Source organism: Ovis aries, chromosome 3 (genome assembly GCF_016772045.2).
Source record: "Ovis aries strain OAR_USU_Benz2616 breed Rambouillet chromosome 3, ARS-UI_Ramb_v3.0, whole genome shotgun sequence".
NCBI classification, from domain to species: domain Eukaryota; kingdom Metazoa; phylum Chordata; class Mammalia; order Artiodactyla; family Bovidae; genus Ovis; species Ovis aries.
In genome coordinates, this window is record NC_056056.1 from 216,218,300 (window position 1) to 216,238,700 (window position 20,401).

The 20,401-nt window shown below is 52.6% G+C and overlaps 1 protein-coding gene across 1 annotated transcript; it reads right to left on the reverse strand.

The window, feature by feature from the left end:
* Positions 1–2,321: 2,321 nt before the first annotated feature.
* On the reverse strand, positions 2,322–14,138 carry DNAL4 (dynein axonemal light chain 4). The gene is made up of 4 exons (XM_004006998.5): positions 14,058–14,138; positions 6,292–6,499; positions 4,656–4,739; positions 2,322–3,416 (listed from the first exon to the last, which is right to left on the reverse strand). Exons 2-4 carry the CDS (start codon positions 6,358–6,360, stop codon positions 3,252–3,254), a joined length of 318 nt encoding a protein of 105 aa, XP_004007047.1. The 5' UTR covers positions 6,361–6,499; positions 14,058–14,138; the 3' UTR covers positions 2,322–3,251.
* Positions 14,139–20,401: the final 6,263 nt, after the last annotated feature.

A 20,401-nucleotide genomic window follows, 5' to 3' on the forward strand; every position in this document is an offset into this window, starting at 1 on the left:
GTCGCACATCCTCCACCACTCTCAACATCTGTCTCGGCGGCTTCCTCAGGCACTGCTGTTCTGCACATGCTGGCCCCCCTCACCTGAGGCTGCCCTCCCCAAGTATCTCTCCCCTCCCCATCTCATCCCTCCCCTGGGAAGGCCACAGCCTAGTTCAATGCCGCCTCCTCTGTGACACTTTCCCCAGCGCCCTGGGGGCAGTGACAGCGCCTTTTTCCCTGAACCCCACATTCCCCTGAGCCCCACCCTCCCTCTCCCTCTGGCAGATGCCTTATAAGTGCGTCCCGCTTTTCCATTCCTGGGTCTGCCTTCCTCAGTGGCCTACCGCCAAGGCTGGGGTGTCCTGGCGTGCCGCTCAGTGGTCACGACCCTCTCCTTTTCAGTCCCTGTCAGCAACTGCTTGTTGAATCTCTGGCCGTGAGCAGGGAGGGGCCTGGGAGGATGGTTAGGGTGACCACGGCTGGCATGGGTCCCAGCGGGGAGAGAGAAGGAGAGCCACCAAGGTCAGCAGCGTTGTGCTGACTTTCTGCCCTGTCTTGCGGCAGCTGGGTGTCAGGCGGGTTCCCATCTCCAAGGTGGGGAGAAGGCAGCACCCCCAAGCACACAGTGTGCATGGCGGGGGCGCTGTCTGCTCCGGGGGCAGGCCTGAGGCTCTCAGCAACCTCAGGAGCTGGTGCATTTTATCCCCATTTTTACAGACAAATCCACTGAGGCTAGCGAGGTTAGGAAGAGCAGGGCTGGGCCTGAGTCGGGTCTGTGGGCCTCAGAGCCCACACTCCCTGGCTGCCACCCTACCACCTGGGATGCGGGCTGAGCCTGGCTTACTTTGCGGCACCTACATGTGGCAGATTAGAGGCGAGAACAGCTGCCAAGGCGGCAGTTAATAAACTGTAGCTATTCCAGTCCTCAGCGCCCACCTCCTTGTATTCCCATCTGCACGCCTCGCCAACCGCCCCCTGCAGCACCTGGTGTGGCCCAGGGCTCAGGTCAGCGAGGTCCAAGGTCAAGGAGTTGCCCTCCCCTCTGAACCCCCATCCTACAAGTCCCAGAGGGTCAGATGACCAGTTAGGTCTAGATGACCAGCCTTGGGGCAGTGACCCTGACCTCCTCCTCTTTTTCTCAGGACCCCACGCACAGCAGCAACTCAGCGAACACTTGTGAAATTCACCAGTGGTCCACCGCGCTCCCCTCCCTGCTCAGCTGCCTGGGTGTCTGAGAACTTAGAGGAGGGATGGGATGCCATACAGCAGAGCTGTCGATAGACCCCATGACAAGTGGACTCGAGGCCTTAGGAGGCCGTGACCCGGCTAGGGCCCAGGGCTGCCAGGTCGGGATGTCCTGGTGAGCCACCTCAGGAAGGGAAGGTGGGCTGGGGAGCAGGACAGGCTGGCCCAGGTCTGCCCAGACCCAGCATTTCTAGGGGTGAGACGCAGGTTGGGGGGAAGAGGGCTTCTCGGGCCTGCAGGACGGCCCCTCACGCCACACATCTACTCCCAGCGTCACTTGGCCCAGAGCACCTCCTCCCTGGGGAAAATCCCTCTTTCCTTTGAGAGCTGGCTTTCAGGGCCCACCCCGCCAGGGGCTCCCCAACACTCCCTAGGCTGGGCATAGAGGCCTTCCATCCACCCCCACCATGCCCTGTCCTCTCTTTTTAAAAAAGTTAATTTACTTTTGGTCACTTCAGCTCTTTCTTGCTGTGCTCGGGCTTTCTCTAGCTGCAGTGACTGGGGGCTGCTCTCCAGCTGTGGAGGTGGCTCCTCTCCTTGCGGACCACGGGCTCTACAGAGCGCAGGCCCGTAGCTGCAGTGCCCAGGCTTCCTTGCTCCATGGGATATGGGGTCTTCCTAGGCCAGGGATGGAACCTGTGTCCCCTGCACTGGCATGTGGATTCTTAACCTCTGGACCAGCAGGGAAGACCCTTCTTTTATTTCATCACTTTTCACGTCCAGTTGGAACAACTGGGTTCCTGTGCTCCTCCTCCATAGACCGCGGACTCGCTGAGGGCAGGGTCTGTGGCTCCTCCATCTTGGCGTCCCCACTCCCGGGGGACCTGGCCCTCAGCGCTGCTTGAAGAAACATCTCTGAACGGAACACCATGATGTGAGACTGAAAGTGTCTTTGCGGTGGCTCGGTCTGGCCACTAGGGTGCCGAGTCAGTGTCCCCAGGGCCCGCACCACGACGGAACAGGGAGGCGCAGGGCCTGGGCGCTCAGACACCAGCAGCCTCACCGTGTTCCTGGGACCCCCGCACAGCCTGACAATACTGAGCCTGGCTCCCCCACCAAACCGTGCCCCCCCTCAAAGAGACTATGAGATCAAGGTCAGTTTTTGGTTACTTTAATTGTAAAAACCAAGACATTTATATATAAATAAGACCGCTGTGTAAAATAGGATTCACCCTTCTACTAAAACCCTTCTCCCCACACTCAAAAAGAATATAGAAAACCCAGCAGAGATAAGAAGTACAAATCGGCATGCGGTCCCTGATGAGAAGTAAGTGGCAGGCCAGGTTTCCCTGCTGAAACAGGCCTCTCGGCGAGAGCGCTCCTGGCCCAGGCGTCTCACCGGAGGTCAGTGACACTTCCAGAAACCGCGCAGGCGCGGTTCCCGCACCCTCAGCCCCTGGTTACCAACTGCACACGTGGAGGCAAGGTGGGGGGCAGGGCCGGGGATGGGGCGGGGGGCAGGCTGCTTGGTCCTCATGCCAAAGCCAGGGGGTTGTGGAGCTGTTGGCCCGACGAGACGCGGTGGCTTGTTCAGCCCGGGGCCAGGCGGGGAAAGGGGCTTCTAGGGGTGGGGTCACCGCTTCTCCAGAAGACGAGGAGAGAGGCCTTAGTGACCCCCTAAGAGGAGAGGCTCCCTCGAGGCCATCTGCACACAGGCCCCGTCAAGACAAGAACCGGCGGACGCCTTGCCCAGTGCTGGGTGTGGGAAGGCGTGGGGGCTTGGCAGGTCCCTGTGAGAAAAAAATGCCACCCCCCGCCCCTCCTTTGACCCTGTCACACACACCCCACCCCCCCCAGCCCACCCCTGCTGCCCCCTCACACCCGGGGACTCAGTGTGAGATGGCTGCGGATGCACACGCGCGGCGCGGCTCAGGACACGGTACACAGGACAGCGAAAAGACCCCAGCTTTCCTCTGGAAAGTCAGGACCTGCCCACGGCTGCTCCCCACTCCCAGGGGAACAGCGTTGGGGGGGAAAGGCCTGCGGGGGCGGGGCGGGGGCGCGGAAGGGCGGGGGGACAGCGTGTCAGGAGCACTTCCAGACACACACAGCCAGCGTGCCCCCAAAGTACAGGTAGAGGAGGTTCTTCACCTCGTGTGTGATCTCAAAGCCGAAGCCTTCGCCGATCACCACGTGCCAGGAGGAGCCGAACTTCTTGTCCATGGTCTCTTTGATCATCTTGGCAGCGCTCTGCAAGAGAGCAGGCTCGTCAGGGGCGGGCGGGTGGGGGCAGCTTGCGGGAGAGAGTGGGCGTGAGTCAGCGCCCTCGCGGGGAAAGAAGTCTCAGCAAGAGAGAGGCCGTGACTGCAGTTCAGCTCAGATCCTTCAGACAGGGTTTCCGGCCCCTCCTACCAGGGGCGGCTACACAGCTACCTCAGCAGTCTAAGACACCGGTGAGGCGGCAGGGTGGGGCATCGGGCCTGAGACGGGGGCCCCGGCTGCAGCTCGGAGGCTGCTCTCAGCCCTCAATGAGTCAGGGCCCCTGAGCGCACACTGCGCATGGAGCGATCGCCATCGTCACAGCGAGGGCTCAGGGCTACCTTCAGGGAGCACAGAGGCCTTCCCTGGTGCGTCTGGTGGGCTCTGGGAGAGAAGCTGGCCCTGCCTCCCTGAGCTGCGACAGCAGCCCCCTCGTCCTTCCCAAGCTCGCTCTTTCAAGAGGGCTCAGGAGGGGCAGAAGCCCGGCCTTTGCGGAGTGAAGCCCCCAGGCTCCGGCACTTGCTGTGCACTGGCCGCGCCCTCTGCCACACCAGGAGCCTCACCCACATCATTTCAGGACTTCTGTCCTTAGGACCACCCAGCGAGGAGGCAGCATCCTCGACCCCTGGCACAGACCGGGAAACCGGGGCCCGGCGATGAGAACTGGCCTGTCCAAGGTTAAAGGGCTAGGAAGGGGCTGGAGACTGAGATCTGAGCTTGGGCCTGCCTGGCCGGTGCACAGTGGCCAGGACCTGCCTCCCCCACAGGCTGCCACCACGCTGGGTTCCTTCCTGTTCACCAGCAGACTGATGAGTGATTTTCCTGTGTCCATGCCTACCTGTGGTGTCGCCAGCACCTAGGACCGTGCCTGGCACAAGGATGGTGTTTAACATCTTTGCAGAATGGATGAATGGATACATGAATGAATGCCTGGGTGGGCCTCTGTTCTCCGCTGGGATGGAGCCAGGGGCAAGGTAACCTATTTTGCAGCCCACCTGAGACGGGGCACGTGGACAGGGGTGTCACAGAACGTCCCCCGGCTCTTCTCCCTCTAGCACTGGGTCAGTGCCCGAGATAGCGCCAGCCCCTGCTCTCACTGGCCTTCCCCAGGCTCTGAAAGCTTCCCAGGAAGGGTCTAGCCTGGCCCCAGCGGCACTCTGTGTAGCTGGCTGCAGGGACTGGGGCCACAGGGGTCACCCAAGACACAAGGGGCCGCACTGATGGCAATACCTCGTTGTTGTTGGAGAATTTCTCACAGGCCGTGACACACAGCTCCATGGTCTCCACGCGCATCTCCTCTGGCATGTCCGAGTGCTGGAGGCAGGGCGGGGGACAAACAGAGACAGCCTTAGCCTGTGACCTGGCTTCTGGGCTGGCCTCTCGTCCCAAGCTTAAGGCACGGGCAGAGCCCAGAGAGATGACCTGTCTGCTGACGGAACCAAGCAAGGCCTCGTGGGCTCTTAGGCCCGGGGCCCCTGTGCAACCAATGTGTCCCAGCAACACACAGGGGAAGGCGGCTGGCCCAGGCAGGAGCACGCTGGCCACGGAGATGCTTTACCAGCAGCCTCAGGGCCCAGCTGACTGGCTCAGATCCTGAAGAGATGGTGCAGCTGCTCTGAGGGCCCCCTGCTTTTCTTCCTGGCCCTCTCTGGGTGCCCTCCTCTCCTGGGCTCTGTCTCTATCCTCGCCTCTTTAGCTCCTGATCTCCAGGGATCCCGCCCTGCTCTGTGGATGCAGACATCTTCTAGGCGGGCAGGGTTCCCACATGCTCATCCTTACTTTAACCTCTTTTTGGGGCTCTGGATTCCTATGTCCAACTGCCTACTTGCTAGCCTCAGAAGTCTGAAAGAATGCTTGATATTCCCCACAAACCTCCGTCTTCCCCCTCTTGGTAACCGACACTGTTTTCTCTCCCACACTCAGGACAAAACAAACCCTGGCAGTCACCCTTGACCTGCTTTCCCTCACACCCAGCATCCAGTGTGCTGCTGAATTCTATTGCTCTCCCTTCAACTTCTGTCTAGAACCCTACCGTCTTGCCATCTCTGCTCCGTGACCTGGACCCAGCCACCCTCTCTCCCTGGGTCTCTGCAGTGGCATCCTGGTTGATCTCCCCGCTTCCACTCGGGTTCCCTAAAATCCATTCTCCATCCAACAGCTGGAGGGCTCTTTCAGAAACATTAAACAGATCACCAGACTCCTACTCCTCTGCTGAAGGCTCTTCACTGTTTCCCTTTGAAGTCAGGGTGGGATCCCCGTTTCTCACTGTGGCCCCCAGGCCTAGGAGGCTGGCCCGGCTGTCATACTGACACTCACGTTCAGTGCCCCCTCACTTGGCACTCATTCCAGCCACACTGGCCTTCTTCCTGCGCCTCCCAGATGCTGAGCTTGCTCAGGCTTTCCATGCCTGCTGCTTCCCCTGCCTAGAGAATGTTCTCCAGACTCTCACACGGCGTGCTCCCTAGCTTTATTCAGGTCTCTGATCAGAGAGCCCTTTCCAAAAGCCAATCTTTCCTCTCCAGCTCCTTACTTCCGCTTTATTCTTCTTCAGGGCACTTGTGACCTGAAATTATGTTCTTTAAACCTTTTTTTCACGGGGGCCAGGCTTCTGTCTTGTTCACTCCCATATCCACAGTGCCCAGAACAGCGCCCGATATGTAGTAGGTGGCCTAAATAATTGTTGAGTGAATGAATGGATGAATGAAAGAATGAATCACTGTGGGCGCCCCCTCCGTCTCTAGGCTGGCCAGCAGAGCCTGCCATAACCTCCTCCCAATGCTATCCTGCAGGGATAAGCTCCCCCTCGCCTTTGTCTCCAAGGCTCTTGGGCCCTGCTGGCCACCTGCCCCCCTCCCCTGGGCCTTACCCTGACCAGAGGGAAGGTCTGCAGTCGTTTATAATCAGCCTCATCTTTCTTCCCTTCTGTTTCTCCCATGATACTTCCACTGCGACCAGGAGGAGAGAGGGATGCTTTCAGGAGGTGCTGGGGCTGGTAATTAAGACACACCCAGGAGATTCAGGAAGCAGGCCCTGCCAGCTTGGTGGAAGCAGAAAATGTCTTTCCCCAAGGGGTGCTGTAGAAAACAGGAAAAACCAGGAGAAACGAGTTGGCTTAAAAACTATACATCACAAATTAGAAATGTCTCAGTAACAATCTGACACCTCCCCGTCTCAACTCCTCCACATCCTTTTCCAAATGGCCAGCAAGTCTGGAGACGGGAGGATGAGTCAACACGAGATGCTGGGACCCAGTTAAGAACACGCTGGTACGATGCTGCAAGCCCACACTGTCATTATCCAGACAAATACTGACTGCGGGCCAGGCCGAGGGTGGAGCCTTCAGCTTGCAATTAACGAACTTGGCTTCTCTGCTAGGCTACTATGTACATCGTCCTTGCTTCCCGGCAGAGGTGGTCAGGAAGTGAAATGTCAGGTCGTGTTCAGCAGTCCTGGGCTTATGGGCAAGCAAATGCCTCCTTCTGCAGGTCCTGGCTCTAGAGGAGAAATGTGACCAGTGACGCTCTGCACCCTCCTTGGCGTGCCAGGCAGCCCGGCTCTTCTCGTCCACTCCCTCAGGCCGCCCTGTCCTGTCCAGCTGGCCCAGGAGTTGGGAGGCTCAGCTAAGTTACTGGTCCTTCTGCTCACTAGTTATGTGGTTTTGGGCCTCAGATTCCTCATCAGTAACATAAAGGTGGTCACATCTACCTCGTGGGACTGTTACAAGAATCAAATGAGATGGCGTACGCCAGGCACATAGTAGGCACTCAGCAAACACCCAGCAAACTGTTTTTCCTTCCCTCTGGCTCCCCGGAGATTCACACAAGGATATGATGGAAAAGTTATAAAGCCTAATACACATGCATAGATTTCTTTTTTTCTTTCCAAATCTTACGGAAAAACAGATGGGGCTTTTCCTTAAAAGATGGGCCTGGATCCTAAATGACTGGAAGCAGTGCTTGAAACTCAGTGTTTCTCTCTATCCTACACGTCAGTTTATCCTATAACTCAAAGAACTTTTAATCTCAGAAGTACAACTAATATAAATGAAAACGAGCCACCACATCATTAAGCCCCTTTTAACTGTCCGTATTGGACAAATGGGCGTCCCTGATGGCTCAGCAGTAGAGAATCTGCCTGCAGTACAGGAGCTGCAGGCTTGAGCCCTGACTTGAGATGATCCCCTGGAGGAGGAGATGGAAACCCACTCCAGTGTTCTTACCTGGAGAGTCCCACAGACAAGAGGAGCCTGGCGGGCTATAGTCCACCGGCTTGAAAAGAGCTGGATAGGACTGAGTTGGTATGCAAATACAGCCAAATAATGTTATAATATTCCAGCATTGCTCACATTTCCAAATAAATTTAATTTTCATTGCACAGCCCCCGAACCCTGAAGATGCCCAGCGTAGTAACGAACAGGTAGGTAATGATGGGTGACATCGGCTGGGTTTCCTGCGGGCTAGACACTTCCAAGTACTCCACGTGCATTTACTTGGCCCTGCGCCACCAACCACCCCATGAGTTAGGTCCTGCATGTAAGGGAGGCATCGCTACCCTGAAGGCCACTCAGCTACTGGCGGCAGAGCTGGAGCTGACCTGGGATGGTCTCCGACACAGGTGATCCTAACACCGTCCTCACGTCACAGGGCCTGCACACAGCAAGCACACGAGGTGGGCGCCCACACACCTCACTCCCTGAGGCATGACCACGAGCACGGCTCCCATGGTCCCAGCAGTGAGAGGAATGTTAGAGCGTCCCTTTTGGTGTCTCCCCGTCCAGCGCTAACTTGATCCTTGTTTGGTCAAGCCTTGAGCTTTCTGGGCACATTTTTTCTGGGCGGTGCTCTCAAGTTTACCCCCTCTCTGGTGCTGCAGAAATCCTCAGCGCTACTCCATGTGGTCGGCCCCCTCAAGCGAAGCTGGAAGCCTGGCATCACCCTCTGCCCGGCAGAGGGGGCGGATCCTCCCCCCCACTGCCCGGGTATGCTCTGGTTTCCCAGCGGACAGACGGCTCCTCTTATCTCACCATCCTGGGCATTCGCACCACCCAGATATTAGCGGTGTCTGTTTGTCTCTACATATAAGCTGGCAGAAGACCAAGTACGATATCATTGTGCTTTCTGCTTAAGTTTCTTTATTTCACAAAAGGCAGTGAATCATCTTGTCTTTTCTCGTTCCTATTAAGGCCCCATTCCCCCCATTCTCCTTGCAGTTATTTGGTAAAGGCCACTTTGTTGCCTCCTCCCCAACATCATCAAGGGGTGATAGAAGGTGGGGGCTACACTGATGTAAAAGGATTACATCCTTTGTATGCTTTGCTGTCTCCCGACAGTGGGAACAATTTATGACGCTGAAGCAGCTGCTTTAGGCCCCTTCCACCCGAATATTTCAATCCGATTCAATTCGGCCTCTGGGCTAACAAGTGCCAGTGTGGAGGGGAGCTCAGAGGCAACCGTGCGCACGTCTGCCCTCGGGGACCTCAGGGTCCGTGACCACTGCTTGGACTCTGCTTTAGCACGTGGAATCCTGGATGAAACCACACTTCGGAGGTGTTATCAAAGCCCATTCTTCAGGAACAAAGTGGGAAAGCCACTGGGACAGTTTTTTAGGGGGTGGGGGGTGGGGGGGACATCACCTGATAGAGAATAGAAGATTCAAAACTATGAGGTGGAGCATTGAGGCTAGGGTACCAGCTCTAAAACCAAAAGCAGTTCTGCCCTCTTCCCTGCTTTGCAGCCTGAGGCAAGTAATTTAACCTCCTGAGCCTCGGTGTCGTCCTCTGCGAAATGGGACGGTCCCACCTTGTCCTTCTCAGGGAGCTGTCGTGGGCACCAAGTATCTATGCACGTGAGCGTGTGGAAACCGGAGGGCCCTCTGCACCCAGCACCGCGCCGCTCCAACCGCCACCCCATTATCAGCCGGGACTTCGGCCACATCATTCGGCCACATTTATTAAAGGTCATGACTGCAAGTGGCTTTTCCTAACCTCTACACACACTTCTGGGGATCCAAAAGGGATGAGACTCAGAATGAAAAGGAACAGTTATAGACAAGGTGTCTCCAAATGTAAAAAGGTAGAATTTTTTATGACACTGTATCATTATAGTACAGCTAGAGTCATTCAGCTCCGATTTTAAAACCCTGCTGAAAGAATGTTACCCAAAATAGCACAACTCAAGTTTTAATAACCTTATCAATCTTCCATGCAAATGAGTGTGTGCCTGACAGGTCCAGGCCAGGAAGCAATTGCGTCAGGTCTAAAAGAGAGCCCTTTAATAATTTAAGTGTGCTCCTGGCCAGGGCACGCGCATCTGCAGGGTAGCAGAGCTCGACTCTCCCTGGGGCCCATCTGGGCACACAGAGCCAGCATCAGCCTTGCTCCCTCTCTGCCCTTTATTCTCCTTCTCACCCAAGGCCCCTTCTGGAGCCTTACGCAGCCTCGCCCATGTCTGACGCAAGGCTTCTCCTCGGCAATGAGCTGGGCTCCTCATCTCATCATCTTGTCAAAGCCTGTGTCCTTTGTTCTTTTGTGGGCACTGACCTCAGTCACTATTTATTCTTTTGCTTCTGAAATGTTTGAAAAGAATCCTTAAGTGGGTTAGGGGATGTGGGAAGGAGGAAGGAAAAATGAACGAATTCTGGGAAACAAGGCCAAAAGGGTCTGCAGCAGGCACCTCACCACCTGCTCCAGCCACTCAGCACCTGGAATAAGCTTGGTTCGTAGACCACGGCTTGCCGCCTTGACCTCTTTCCAGTATCAGAGAGATGGGAGGACATGTGTGGAGCATAGCTTTATGGTTGTGAGTACAGGCTCCACAGGAAGGTCTGGTTTCACACCTCGGACTGTCTCTGATAAGTGTTTACCTCTCCAGGCCTCAGTTTTCTCATCAGGAAACTGGGTCTAAAAACAGACTCTACTTCACAGTCAATGTCAGCTTTTGTTACTGGTGCAGAAGGAAGTGTCCTTCTTTGAATCACAGCCAACTAAACAGCGAAACGCTCAGGCAAACAAACCAATACTCATCAAGCTCCCACTCTGTGCCGTTAGTACTAAGGCTAGAAGGAGTCACAAGGGAATTCTGCAAACACAGTTGGGCTGGGGGAGCTCTGGTGGAGTGAGTGATACATTGCTTTCACACCTGCTGTCTCATTTCATCCCAGAACAACCTGTGGGGGCAACACTCGCTCGCAGTTCTCAGACAAGGCGCCTCAGAGAGGTCTGGGGACTGGCCTGGGGGGACACAGTCAGGATCGGAATCCTTATCTACTCTTCTCTCTCTCTCCTGTGCTTTTCTCTCAAGTAGGAAGCAAGACAGTAACACAAACAGTGTCCATCCTTGGCAGCCAGCAGTCCAGACTCCTACCCACACAGACCTGCTGGTTCCGGCCGGAGTGAGGCCACACATGCCCTCGGCACCTCGGACATCCTCCTGCCCTCCCCTGACAAGTTCACCCTCCACCTCCTGGCAAACAAAAGGCGAGGCTCGTAAGGTGAGGGGAAAGGAACCTGAGGACTTGAAGGCATTCACCTAAGATATCAGGGGAAGTCAGGAAACAATACCGACCATCTAGGTTTCACCATCAGTTTGAAATGCATCATCTACTATAAAATTTCAAGAGTAAGAAAGTGATGACTGCAGGATAAAGAATAATCCTCGAGAAGACAGTTACCTTTCATGTACACAAAGGGTTTTGGTTTGTTTTTTCACACCCCCCTTGTATCTTTTCATTTCACTGATGTCTGGTGAAAACTTCTGATGTGCCTTAAACCAGGGGGAGGGAGGGAAAGAAAGATGGAGAGATGGAGAGACAGAGATCAAGACATTTTCTTTATGTATAAGATGATGTAATAAACCATACTGACTCATATGGTTCTCCCTCATGGACATACCCAAGTTTGGATGCAATCCAAACACTTTAGTCAAGATACAAAGTACAACAAATAGCATTAGCTACCACAGTCATCACAGGGAACAGCTGCTTACTACAGAGAGTGGATTACTAAGTCTCTTACCCGCCCCTTCCCCACCCCCTCCTTCACACCTACTCCCCCCTTTCCCACTCAAGAGAACAGATTTGAACGCAAGTGACTAAGAATGATGTTATAACAAAAATAAACTGGAATTAGCACGGAGTTACTTTTTTAAAAAAATCATTCATAATCACTAATTACTGGTGACGGCTCACAGCCAGTCACGACTCAGCAGTGCGTCGTGAGTCCAGACAATCTTCCGGGGATGAAGGACCTGCTCTGCTCTGCTGTAGATGCCCCCAGAGCAGCGCCCAGTGTCTGGCACATGGGAGAAGCCCAACAAATATCTAAACTCTAATTAAACTGTATTTCATTTGCCCCCTGGGTAGGGGGGCCCTATCAAATCCCTTCAGTAATTGAGCACTGACCTTGAGCAAGGCAACAGGATGGGTGTTTTATGTAGAGGATCTCATTTACTCTCCCTAAGAACTCCATCAGACAAGCACTGTTATCCCTACTCCCCTGATGATCATTCAGGCTGAGCAAAGCAAAGTGACTTCCCACCCAGCTAATAAACGGATGAGCCAGGATACACTCAGCCATATATGACTTTCGGTTCAGTTCAGTCACTCAGTCGTGTCCGACTCTTTGCGACCCCATGAATCACAGCACACCAGGCCTCCCTGTCCATCACCAACTCCCGGAGATATGACTTTAGGACTAAGCTTTTTCAACTGCTCTGCTATAAGCAAGAGAGAGTCTCTGCTTTCAAGGAGCATCCAATCTAATATGAGGGAACAACACACATACCCAAGGAACTAACTATGGTTCATGGCAGAGAACAGGAAGTGCCACCAGCCAGACACAGAACTAGAGGGAAGAGGAGAATTCTGGAGGACAGGGGAGAGAACAGTGAGCATTTGGTGGCAGGGGCAGCGTTTGAGTCAGACCTTAAAAGGTGAGTGGGAATCCTGACTGGTGGGCAAGGTAAGGAAGACATTCCAGGCAGAGTGATGAGCAAACACAGTGATGTGGAAGCAGAAAGCTCAAAGGGTTTTATGGGAAGGTCCAACGGTCCAATTTGGCCAGAGGACAGAACCTGGCAAATGAGAAGAGAGGAGGCATGCCGGGAAAGAGGCTGGGATGGGGTTGTGGATGTGGAGAAGAGCCCTGAGACCCAAGGCTTAAGAAGTATGGTTATTTTTAGTGGAGAAAGAGAAGTCCTTTGGAGGTCTCCTGGGGGCTGGTGACATGGCTGTGTTTTGACAATTACTCTGGTGGACTGGGTTAACAGGAGGAGAGACTGGGGATAGGAACACCAGTTAGGAAGCTATAGCGATGGCCTGGGTGACAGGCATTAAAAACTTGAATCAGGATGATGGCTTCAGTCATCGTGGATGGACAGACTGAGATCTTTGCAGAGGCAGAAACAAAGACGTGACAATGCCTAAATGGGATGAGCACGGCAGAGGGGCAGATAATGGCCCAGGAGGATGGTGATCTAACTGAGACAGACAGGAGAATTCAGGTAGAACAGATGGACAGACAGAGACATGGGACGCTTTGATGTTTGAATTACTGAGTTTAATTTGTTGGTGAGATATGCAAATAGAGGTATCTCCTCAGGAGCAGGGGATCACAGAATCATGGATTCCCAGGGGGAGGAGGGGAGCCCTGGTCCCAAGTCCAATCACTACATCAATAAAGCAATCTCTACTCCAACCCCCACCCCCCAAAGTCTCACTAACTACGGAAGCCCAGGAGAAATATCTGAACTGGAGATGTGAATTGGAGGGTGAAATGGAGAACCAGGGTGATTCTCAGAGGGAGGGAAATGCGCAGAAATATGAGACAAAGGAAGGAAGTTCATATTGTTCTCAGAATCCCCCAAGGAGGTGTGCGATAGTATCCTAATTCTGTATATACTCAGGCTGGACTCCAGGGAGATTAGAGAACTTGCTAGGGTCCTGTAGCTGGGAATCCAACTTAGGTTTGCCAAGTCCTTTTCTCCAGAAGCCTGGTGTGCTGCAGTCCATGGGGTCGCAAAGAGTCGGAGGACACGACAGAGAGCTGAACAACAACAAAGTCCTTTTCACTACACTCCAGACTTCCCATGACGATCACGTCCTCGGGGAAGCCTACAGTTGGGTCCCACATCCTGGGACGTCAGAGTCAAAGAGACCTTAGGGATCATTCAACCTAACTTCTCATTTACAAATAGGGAAACTGAGGCCCAAAGAGGGAAATGACCAGCCTCGATTCCCAGACAGTCGTCAACTGTCCAACTCAAGTGGTCTGGGAGGAGGCGATGGTGACCACCCGCCCAGCCGCGGGAGAAGGGGGTTATTCTGCGAATGATGGGGGTTCAAGGTGCAGGGGAAGTCAGGTTAGAGAGGACGGGGGAACGTGAAGCTGGAGGGGATCTCAGGAGGGCCTGCAGGGTAGCGACGGCGAAACTGTCTCGACAGAGCTCGCAGGTCCCCGAAGTGATGGGGTGGAGGGGAGGATGGGGGTTGGGAGGATCTGGAACTGGGGACCAACAGGCAGGAGGTTGAGGTGGGGCCTCGGCGGTGGGCGAGGCCCCGCCCGCCCCGCAATGCCTCCCAGCCCCGCTTCGGGCCGGCCCTCCCCGCCCGGTTGCCCACCGCACCCCGTGGCCTCACCTGCTCCCGAGGGGGCCGGAGCTAAGGCCTCAGCGAGCGCACCCCCGCCAGGGTTGTCAAGGAGCGAAACAAGAGTGTCTTAGCAACAGCGAGGAAGTCCTGCCCCCTCACCGGACGTTACGGGACTCTTACTTCTTATTGGTGAACCAAGATGTCAATCAACACCGAAGGGCCCTACAACGTAAATTGTACGGAAAGAGGCGTGGCTTACAGATTGAGGAGGCGGGGCTTCACTTATAGTTGTCTTAAGTGGGCCTGAGGAGTCGGGCATAAACAGAAGTTCCCATTTCAGAGAAATTTGGAAGAGCGGTATTATCTGGAGAGTTTCTTTTAGTCATTTGAAACAGCAAATGCAACTTGTTGGTGTCCTGACACTAATAGGCCACACTTACGGCAGAAAGCGAAGAACTAAAGAGCCTCTTGATGAAAGTGAAAGAGGAGAGTGAAAAAGTTGGCTTAAAACTCAACATTCAGAAAACTAAGATCATGGCATCCGGTCCCATCACTTCATGGCAAATAGATGGGAAAACAATAGAAACAGTGACAGACTTTATTTTCTTGGGCTCCAAAATCACTGCAGATGGTGACTGCAACCATGAAATTAAAAGACGCTTGCTCCTTGGAAGAAAAGTTATGACCAACCTGCTGCTGCTGCCAGGTCGCTTCAGTCGTGCCGACTCTGTGCGACCCCATAGACGGCAGCCCACCAGGCTCCCCCGTCCCTGGGATCCTCTAGGCAAGAATACTGGACTGAGTTGCCATTTCCTTCTCCAATGCATGAAAGGGAAAAGGGAAAGTGAAGTCGCTCAGTCGTATGCAACTCTTAGCCTAGATAGCATATTAAAAAGCAGAGACATTACTTTGCCAGCAAAGGTCCATCTAGTCATTCTCACATTTGTTGTTGTTCAGCTCTCTGTCGTGTCCTCCGACTCTTTGCGACCCCATGGACTGCAGCACACCAGGCTTCTGGAGAAAAGGACTTGGCAAACCTAAGTTGGATTCCCAGCTACAGGACCCTAGCAAGTTCTCTAATCTCCCTGGAGTCCAGCCTGAGTATATACAGAATTAGGATACTATCGCACACCTCCTTGGGGGATTCTGAGAACAATATGAACTTCCTTCCTTTGTCTCATATTTCTGCGCATTTCCCTCCCTCTGAGAATCACCCTGGTTCTCCATTTCACCCTCCAATTCACATCTCCAGTTCAGATATTTCTCCTGGGCTTCCGTCGTTAGTGAGACTTTGAGGGGTGGGGGTTGGAGTAGAGATTGCTTTATTGATGCAGTGATTGGACTTGGGACCAGGGCTCCCCTCCTCCCCCTGGGAATCCATGATTCTGTGATCCCCTGCTCCTGAGGAGATACCTCCATTTGCATATCTCACCAACAAATTAAAGGTCCATCTAGTCATGTGTGAATGTGAGAATTGGACTATAAAGAAAACTGAGCTCCAAAGAATTGATGCTTTTGAACTGTGGTGTTGGAGAAGACTCTTGGGAGTCCCTTGGACTGCAAGGAGATCCACGCAGTCCATCCTAAAGGAAATCAGTCCTGGATATTCATTGGAAGGACTGATGCTGAAGCTGAAACTCCAATACTTTGGCCACCTGATACGAAGAACTGGCTCATTGGAAAAGAACCTGATGCTGGGAAAGACTGAAGGCAGGAGGAGAAGGGTATGACAGAGTATGAGATGGTTGGATGGCATCACTGACTCGGTGGGCATGAGTTTGAGTAAGCTCCAGGAGCTGGTGATGGACAAGGAAGCCTGGTGCGCTGCAGTCCATGGGGTTTCAAAGAATTGGACACGACCGAGTGACTGAACTGAACTGAACAAAAGCCTAATATAAAGTAAACATCATGTGGGACTTATGCATGAGTATTGCACCTGATTCTCTCCACAGTTCTTTTAGGTAATAGTATTCATAACCACATCCATCTGAACTAAGGTTCAGAGAGGTTACATAGTTTGTAAAAGGAAAAAAAATCAAAGTTAAGTTCCTGGAGAAGGAACCCAGGGCTCTTGCACTGCGGCACACCCTCATAGAGCTGCCTCAACCTGGTCTGTAGGAGACTCTGTAGCATCTGACTTAAAGATATAGCTGTCCAGAGCCTGCCTTTTCTTTCCCTTAGGAGAAATTAATCTGAATGTATTAGTACAATTAGGAAGAAAGGAAAGGGGGTAAGGGAGAGAACCCCGCAGATTCAAGGTTTTGATTGGTGGATCAAAGGGTCAGTGAAGTACTTCATATTTTAAACATTTACCCTCTCATGATGGGTACTCTGGGTGGATCTCCACTTCACATTCTTTGGCACTTTCGGGGAACTCAGCCCTCGCCAGGTGCTGATGATTCAGAGAGGAATAAGATGGGGACCTTGGTCCCAGAGCAAGCATCATCCAGTGTGGGGAAAGACATGTCAACAAATAGACACAGAGTAATTCATTCTGCCTGAATTCTGATGGAGGAGTGGGCAAGGTCCTGGTTCTCTCCGAGGAGGGAGTAACTAACTCAAAGGAGGTGGTGTTTGAGTTGACTGAGTCTACCGTGACTAGTTGGCTAATGAAGGTGGGAGAGCAGAGTTCACTGGGGACTTCTGGTGGCTCCAGGAGGCCTGGGTAGAGTATGAGGGGGTAGTGAAGATTGGAGGTGAAGATACAGGGAGGTAGGGGTGTTTTGTTTGTTTGTTTTTGGCTGCTCTGCACGACTTGTGAGATCTTTGTTTCTCGACTGGGGATTGAACTCAGACCACAGCAGCAAAAGTGCTGAGTCCAAACTACTGCACTGCCAGGGAACTCTGGAAAGTAGGGTTTGAATGCCAGCTCAGGGAGGTGAGGTGAGAGTGGGGAAAGTAGCTGCTGGAGGGTTGTAGGTAGGGCAGAAACATGGGAAGACTTGAGTTATGGATGATTACTTGGATGGAGAAGATGGCAGACTGGATTTGGAATAGGTGGGTGAAGGCAGGCGCGGCAGGTTTAGTTTTGAGACTTGCAAGTGTAAGGTTCCCTAGGCCTTTGGCGACTCCCAGCTTGCCTCCCTGGTGTGTTCTGGGGTCCACGGAACATCTGATTCAGCCTCCAGATTCTCCCAATCCTCTTTGCCAAGTTCCTCCAGGAGACGGAAGGTGGCCTTTGAGGGGGATGAAGCTCTTGCTTCCGCCTCTCATCCAAACTTCTCCCCAAAGGGGTCCACGTTTTCTGTCTTCTCTTTCTCACCTCCCATTCATTCTGCAGCCCACTGCAATCTGGCTTCCACTCCCACGATTCCACCAAAATTCTTTCTTCCATGGTTACCAGTGACCTCCTGAAGAGCAGACTACAATAGACCCTTGTAGTCTTTATCTTACAGGACCCATCCACTTTGCTGGGGTAAAACTGTCGACTAAACTCATCTTCAAAGAAGGCTGCAGAGCCAGCAAACTGACAATGATTCCATTGTCAATGTCCCTGTAGATTCTGATGGCTCCTGTGCTTCTCTCTCCAGATTAGGCTTCTCCTTGGAGTTATAGGGCTAAATATCCAGCTGCCCCTTGACTGTCTCCACCAGAACGTCCCACAGACCCTCTATACTCAGTGTAAACTGAATCCATCATCTTCCTCCAAACTCCTCTCCCGCATCCCCATCTTGATCAATGGCATTAACCCCACTCCCAGTGGCCTCCATCAGGAATCAGGGAATCCGGGACTTCCCTGTTGGTCCAGTTGTCAAGAATTGTCCGCCTACAAGTGCAGGGGACGTGGATTCAGTCTCTGATGGGGGAACTAAGATCCTACGTGCTTTGTGAGGCAACCAAGCCTGCCAGCCACAATTACTGAACTCACATGCGCTGGAGCCCCTGAGCTGCAACTAAGACCTGACGTGGCCAAAAATAAATAAATATTTTAAAATAATAGAATAAAAAATAAATCAGGGAATCTTGTCCTTCTCCTTTCCCATGAGCATCACCCACCTGAAATCAATCATGAGCCTTCTGATTCTGACTCCTGTGTTCTGCTTACAGCCCCTTCTGATGGCACTCCTCATAGAAACAGGACCACCATCCCACCTGTATGATTGCAACAACCTCCTACTAGGAATGCCTGACTGCAGTCTTGCCCTTCTCTGATCCACCCTCCATACCATACCATAGTCAGCGTGATACTGCTAACACCCAAATTTCAGCACTGCATTTCTCTCTCTCTCTCTCTTTTTTAAAATGTATTTCTTTATTTTGGCTGCACTAGGTCTTAGTTGCAGCATGTAGAATCTAGTTCCCTGACCAGGGCTCAAACCCAGGTCCCCTGCATTGGAAACTAGTCTTAGCCACTGGACCACCAGGGAAGTCCCTCCCTTCCTCTCTTTAACAACTGCTTCCCTCCCTCCACAGTTGCCCATTGCCTACCAAATGACATCCAAATGGCCTGGCATTTGAGGCTGGCCCCCACCATGGTGTGGCCTGTGGGCACCTCCAGCTCCTCTGTGCTTTATGCCCAAGCCACCCCAGCTCTTGTGGTTCTCCATACACCCCATGCCGTTCCTCACCTCCCTGCATCCTCTCTGCCCACATTCTGCCTCTACCCATCCCTCCTTTTGACTCTAGTAGCCCATACATTTTTGGTCTTCTCTGGCACATGTTTGGATCCTGTCACTTGCAACCAGAAAAGTCCTCTGTACTCCCATCTCATCCAGGGCACCTGGCTGTTACTGCTCTTCTCCACTGTTTTCTACTTGATTTTAATTCTCCGTCCTTCCCCGTGAGCTTCCTGAGAGCAAGGACTTTGTCTTGTTCATCTCCACATTGCTGTGTTTCACACAGGACCTAGCAGAGACTAGATGCTTAGTAAATGTTTCACAAATACATGAGGTAGATAGGATCCTACCCTGCTTCTTCAGACTCAGCTCACATCGATCGCTGAGATCCAACCTATGTTCTGGCTGAGCCCTTTCATGCGCTACCCCTGCTGTTTAGGAGGGTTAATGATGGACACCCTGGAATCAGCAATTGCATTGGCTGCAAGTCACAGATAATGGGAAAATCGTGATTTAAGATGACATACATTTGTTATTCTTACAGTTCTGGAGTCAGAAGTCTGAAATGGGTCTCAGTAGGCTGAAATCAGGAGTCCCCAGAGTTGTGTTCCTTCCTGAGTCTCTGCAGAAGGCTATTTCTTTCCCTTTTCCAGTTTCTAGAGACTTCCTGCCTTCTTCTGACACGGACTCTTCAGCCTCTTTAATTCTGAGGACCCCTATAATTACCTTGCGCCCAACCAGATAATCCTCATTAATCTCTTTACCTCATGGTCATCTGATTAGCAGCATTAATTCTATCCACAAACTTATTTCCCTCTGCCACATGAGAACATAGTCACAGGTCCTGGAGGATCACGATGTGGATGTCTCTTGGGGAGGGACACTATTTTACTCCCTATAGTCAGTATGGGTAAAATTTTCACACATAATTGGAAAGAATGTCTATTCTGTAGTTTCTCTGTTAGGTCAAGTCTGTTTACCATTTTGTTCAGATGTTCTATTAGTTCAGTTCAGTCTCTCAACTGTGTCTGACTCTTTGTGACCCCATGGACTACAGCATGCCAGGCTTCCCTGTCCATCACCAATTCTCCGAGCTTGCTCAGACTCATGTCCATCGAGTCAATGATGCCATCCAGCCATCTCATCCTCTTTCGTCCCCTTCTCCTCCTTTCCCAGCATCAGGGTCTTTTCAACTGAGTCAGTTCTTCACATCAAGTGGCCAAAGTATTGGAGCTTCAGCTTCAGCATCAGGACTGATCTCCTTTAGGATGGAATGGTTTGATCTCCTTGCTGTCCAAGGGACTCTCAGGGGTCTTCTCCAACACCACAGTTCAAAAACACCAATTCTTCAGCACTCAGCTTTCTTTGTAGTCCATTGGAAGGACTGATGTTGAAGCTGAAACTCCAATACTTTGGCCACCTGATGCGAAGAGCTGACTCATTTGAAAAGACTCTGATGCTGGGAAAGATTGAGGGCATGAGGAGAAGGGGATGACAGAGGATGAGATGGTTGGATGGGATCACCGACTCGATGGACCTGGGTTTAGGTGGACTCTAGGAGTTGGTGATGGACAGGGAGGCCTGGCATGCTGCAGTTCATGGGGTTGCAAAGAGTTGGACACTACTGAGTGACTGAACTGAACTGAACTGAACTCACATCCATACACGACTATTGGAAAAACCATAGCTTTAACTAGACAGACCTTTGTTGGCAAAGTAATCTCTCTGCTTTTTAATATGCTGTATAGGTTGGTCATAGTGTCGCTTCCAAGCAGCAAGCATCTTTTAATTTCATGACTGCAGTCACCATCTGCAGTGATTTAGGAGCCCAAGATA